The 5,749-nt window shown below is 37.0% G+C and overlaps 1 protein-coding gene across 2 annotated transcripts; it reads left to right on the forward strand.

The window, feature by feature from the left end:
* The first annotated feature begins 2,145 nt into the window (after positions 1 to 2,145).
* On the forward strand, positions 2,146 to 4,773 carry LOC122297190 (zinc finger protein JAGGED-like). Of its 2 annotated transcripts, XM_043107164.1 has the most exons (5): positions 2,149 to 2,526; positions 2,654 to 2,745; positions 3,116 to 3,247; positions 3,446 to 3,530; positions 3,890 to 4,773. In XM_043107164.1, coding segments are annotated over exons 1-5 (831 nt in total). In that variant the 5' UTR covers positions 2,149 to 2,524; the 3' UTR covers positions 4,410 to 4,773. The 2 variants fall into 2 exon arrangements, with proteins under 2 accessions (XP_042963099.1, XP_042963098.1); XM_043107165.1 differs by having other exon boundaries at positions 2,146 to 2,745.
* Positions 4,774 to 5,749: the final 976 nt, after the last annotated feature.

Genomic DNA, 5,749 nt, shown 5'->3' on the forward strand with positions numbered 1-5,749 from the left:
CAATCCATTCTCCCATCCCCTTCATCATACAACTTAAAGGCAGATTCAACATCTGAATCTAGAGACAATCATGATTGAAATCTAGCATATGAGTTTGTATTTCCCTATCATTCTCTTTTAATACAAACAAATAATTGTCAAAAAGCCATGGACAACCACTGATTTCTTTATCCTTATCACGCTTTGTTGCAAATGTAGTAATGAAACAGTTCATGCCAATTTCCTAGAACTCCATTGGCCTCCCCACCGTCTAGATTTTTCCATTGTTGATAGGACTACATCCTTCCCAATCTTCCTATCGGAACAGACTTTCCCCACCACACTCCTTCCTTTCCTCTGTAACTTTTATGATAAATTGTAACTAACATCAATGGGGGAATTCTCTTCCTCTCTCAATTTTAATCGAGCCTAGATCTTCACCATTTCCTCCATGGTTGCACCCTTGCTCACCGTAGCGAATAGCGACTTCTCCCTTCTCCTTCAGTAGAAGTAGAAACAGACTCCAACAAACTTCCTCTCAGTCGTTTTTAAAGAAAAAATGTTTGAGAGGAGAGACTTTTTGTTTCCATATGGTCAAGTTATTGATGATATTAGATTGTTGCTAAATAGTAGAGAAGACTAGACGTTGAAGTTTACCCCTAGAGCTGGTAATTATGTAGCACATCAATTAGGTAAATTGAGTTTTTCTTATGAAGTTGAACATGTAATGATCAAGGAGGGTCCTAGGATCATCTCAGGAAATGTCTTTAAAAGACAAGCTTTGTATTTTATCAAGTTTATACAATAACAGAGAGGTTACTTTTAAAAAATAATAATAATCCCATCTATAAACAACAAGGAATGAAAATATTTTTTTTTTCAAAAAAATATTATTAGAACCGGTTTTCTAAAATTACCAAAAAAGTTATAAATATTTAGAAAGAAAAGGATATAAAAATTAAATAATCATGTCAACCTAAAAGACCCAAAAAATAAAAATGAATTAAGAAAACAACTTTAAAATAAAAAAATTAACAAAAAACATGAAAAAATAAGCCTTTTATCAGTGAAAGATATTTTAAAACGTAAAAATAATTTTTAAATCTAGAAGATCCAACAAATACTAAAACTATGATTAAAAATATTGAAAAGTTAAAAAAAAAAATTAAATAAATAAAAGGACCGGCCATCACGAGGGCTACAAGTGCGAATTACCTATATATGTTGTGGCATCTATAATATAACCTTAGCTTCTAATAATCTGACATCTATAATATTAGGCTTGGTTTGATTATACAAATTATATCATTTTATTTTATTTAATTATTATAAAATTTTTAAATTTTTATATAAAATATAATAATAATTTAAAATTTTTAAATCTTAAAAAAAAATAATATTATAATAATATTTTTTTTAATTTTTATTTCATATGTATAACTAAACGAGACGCGAGACGCAATTCATCACGTGCATGGCACATTAGGCCATTAAAAACTTAACAGAAGATGTACGAATAGATTAGACTTGACTGTGAGCTTTTTAAAATTAAGGGGAGAAAATTTCTCAAAATTGAAAATTTAAAGAATTTAGAGAAGTTAGAGTCACGTGTGCAAACATTAATTGAAAACGACTATCATGTCTGTGTTCAATCGACCAGGAGCTTCCATTAATGACTAGAACTAAAGAAATTTTGTGGGGTTGAGTTAAGCCAATCAATATCCCAGCTTTGATCACAAAACTCCTAATAATTAGAATATGATAGTAACAGTTCCATGATCGATGGCAATCTGGTCAGGTAATTATCATGGATGGTACCTGGGAAGGCCTTAAGTTTCATGCATGTGGTCCATAAATCTTCAACTAAGCAGTATACCCTTCGACCAAGGATATATGATAACTGTAGCAGCAGCAGCAGCAGCAGCAGCAGCAAGCATATCTGCAGCAAGGCAACGATTGTCTCGGCTTTTCTTGATAGGCTCTCAACGCATATAATAAATGTGATTGCTGGGGATTTGCTTTAATGCAGAAGATGTGGAAAAGTGAAATGAATATTTTTTACTGTGGTCCATTTCTTTTGCTAAAACTTATATGTATATATATAGAGATGTTGTAAGATATCATTGGATATGATACTGCTAGTTCTAGAGCAATAGACCTTAGCCCTCTTGAGAAAAGGCAAAACTAAGCTAGGCAACGTCCCTCTCATTCCCTCTCCTCTCAACCAAACTAAATGACACCACCAAATACCAAAAGTCCTCTCCACCTCCCCCACACTTCCCCTCTTTTAAAGTCACGAGACCCACTGTCTCTTTGTTGTTTCAATTTTCTCAAGAGAGAGAGAGAGAGAGAGAGAGTCCAGTGGAGGCTGGCAGAGGAACTGATAGAGAACTTTCAAAGCTCTTTTTCCACCACCATCACTCAACTAGCCTCTACATTGCAGTCTCAAACTGAAAGTCTTTTAATTTTCTGAAAGCTTTAGCTATCTTCCTATCTGAAAGATTATTGTTTGGCTCATATTTTTTTCTGTCTCTCTGTCGGTACCATGTAGGTCTTCCCCACAACCTCTTCACACCTGCTTCTAACATCTTCTCGTCTACTATCGCATGTTCTATCTCTCTGTCTCTCCTTTAATTCTCCCTTTTGTGACTTTTGCTCTTTGTTGCTTTTGCAGGAGACCTGAGGGGAACCACTTGGACCTCAACAACTTGCCTGATGATTTTAGAGATCATGGTAAACAAGTCTTCGAGGACAGCTCCTCCTCTGGTACGACTACATTCTAATATTCATACTACGTGCAAAAACAGTACCCATTTTTCTTTGTATGTTAAGACATAAAATTTAGAAATTTTTTTGTTGTAAAAGAAAAACGCAAATGGTCTCTCCAAGTTTTGAAGGGAAAAGATTCTTTTTCCAATACTTTTCAAAGCTCAAATGTGTAACTCTCCTCTGCGTTTCCATCTCCATTTCAATATGCAAAGCATCGAAACAGGAAAAGGTGAAACACGAACTAGAGAACGCTGATTCAAAATTCATCTCTTGGTATCATTCATGATTTGGGTAATTCGGTAATTAGGGTTTTCTGACGAAGATGGGTCTCATCGAAGTTGCATTAATGGGTTGTTTTTGACTGCAGGCTATAGGAAAAAGAAAAGCGGCGGAAAGGATGGAAAAGACGAGTGTGGGAAGGTCTATGAGTGTAGGTTTTGTTCCCTCAAGTTCTGCAAATCTCAGGCTCTCGGGGGACACATGAACCGCCACCGTCAAGGCAAGTCCTTTCTAAGATTCCTTGCCCTTTCATCACTCACTATGTTGCCAAGTTGGCATTTTCCGGGTTACTGCTTGTTAATGATTTGGCCATGAAGCGTGGTCATGTCAATCTTTAGGAAAACAAAGCTGTTTTCTGAAGTTGTTGGTCTGAGGGTGTTGCATTTGATTTGATTTGATTTGTGTGTTAATTGGTCAGAGAGGGAGACAGAAACACTGAACCGGGCCCGTCAGCTAGTCTTCAGTACCGATAACCTAGTCTCCCAAGGGCCTTCCCATCTAGGGTATGTATTTCTATTATTTTATAATTCATTTGCCTCCTTTTCTCTTCCTCTTCTCTCTGTACCTTCTCTTCTTCTAATGAGAATTTTTCAGCCCCAAATCAAGTCACTTCTATGCTATTTTGACCTACGAAGGTTACCCAATTGATTTTGATGAAATAGGCAGATAGATTTAGTTCTTTTTGGTTATTTCTTTAGGGTATTGCAGCAGAAAATCCACTTGACATTTCCGCTTTATTCAATGGATGATCATATATTTTCTTCTTGTTCTTGCAACAAATATGATGCTAATCGATTCTCATCCAATACTTAATGTTCAAGTAAACTAATTAAGGATTGCCCACTTGATATTCTGATCATAGCTGCTGCCAACCAATCATCCCAGGAGGCTATCATCCAGCAGGCAACGTTGGAGACCCAACATTGCCTCTCAGATTTCCCAGATTCTTCCCTGGATCTCCTTCAACCCATTTACCACCACCAATACCTCAGGCACCACAACCACCTCAACCATATTTATACACCTCTTCCACTCGCCCAATCTCCTTTTCTACACCTTATCCTCAACATCCAATGAACGATTACTGTGTTGGCCATGTTCTCAGCACCAACCAACAATGCCACCCAAACCTAAGCTATTCACCAGACTCTAGCTACACTTGCATTGGTGCACCGGTCGGACAAGGGTTTGCGCCTGGCAGCAGCAGCCGGGTCTCTGACATGCTAGGATCAGGAGTACTGGGAGGAGGGGGAGGCGCTGGTAGAGAAGGGTCATCGCATAATCCCGAGGAGGGATTGGATTGGAGCCGGAGCTTTGCAGGAACACAGCAACAACGTCCGGATCCTTCACCTTCGCTCACTCGGTTTCAAGATGGGTTCTAAGGCGAGATTTCTGAAGTCATAGTTTTAGGTACTGTTAATCTATATTGGCACGCCACCCACAAAGATGAGAGAGAGAGAGAGAGAGAGAGAGAGAGAGAGAGACCTAACAAGATGACAGATGGGTTCGTGCAAGATAGTAGAGAAAGATAGAGAGAGTTTTGGATTTTCTTCAGGGACAGACAGCTTTTGAGCTCATGTACATGCTCAGCTAGTTTGGCTTGGAGCTGTATGGGGATTGAAGGGGGTTTGGTATTGGTGTGTACAACCCAACAGTTGATAAAATTAAGGTGGGAACTAGACCTTGGTGGGACAAGAAGTTAGATATGAACTGAAAGTTTCTAAAACTCTTTTACATTCTGGAGTTCGTTTTGCATGGCGACGAGCTTTTCTCTTTTTCTTTTTCTTCTTCTTCTTCTTTTTTATATTTTATTTTTATTTTTATTTTTTTAATTTTTAATTTTTATTTATTTTTATTTTTTATCTCTCTCCTAAATCCTTTTTCTTTTTCTTTTGTTTATTCCACTGTCAATTCTCGTTTCTATTTACATTTTATGAGTCCTTTGTGCATCGACTTTGACCAGAAGAAGATGGAATTTGGTTATCTCTCACACCCTCGATCTCCAACGAAAGTTGGTATTTTTCGGTTTTCTCGTAACTTTTGTGGTTACAGTGTCATAAGATGCTAGCACAATAGGGGTAACGACCTAGATACAACTTACAATCCATTCAGCACTTTTTGCCAAAAGTTCACTGATTAGAAACATCAAATCTGTCAACATAGTCTGTAAGAGAGCTGTGCAATGTTTCCATAAAAGCCCCTCCTTTTATAATTTTATCTCCACGATATGTACTTATTAATTCCAGTGTACACACAGTCATCGATTATTAACTAACTTCCTACTGATCTCTCTCCGTTGTAAAAAGCTTAATTGCCTTATAAATTGACCAAAAGATATGTTCTATTAAATCTTCTTCTTTGGGAAAAATCCTAAAAGTTTTGCTAAAAGTACGTACTTTTAGCAAAACTTTTAGGATTTTTGTGTGCATCAAAAGAGAAGAAAAAGTTCGCAAAGAGAAGTTTGTGCAAATGTGACCTATTTCTGTGTGCATGTGATCCAATGCATGCATTTATTTCATGATTTTCTTGACCTATGTGTCAATCTTGGCAGATGCAAGCTTAGCAGTAGGGCTAATCTGAGCGAATTAACATTCTAAGGTCGACTTGTTTTTTGAAAGCATGTATGAATTTAGATGAACTTTGGATGATACATACCGGCGGTTGATGATCAGTAACCAAGTAGAGCTAGCTTGCTTTGTTGGGCCAAACTATTTCCATTCCT

The sequence above is a fragment of the Carya illinoinensis genome, chromosome 15, assembly GCF_018687715.1.
Source record: "Carya illinoinensis cultivar Pawnee chromosome 15, C.illinoinensisPawnee_v1, whole genome shotgun sequence".
NCBI lineage: Eukaryota > Viridiplantae > Streptophyta > Magnoliopsida > Fagales > Juglandaceae > Carya > Carya illinoinensis.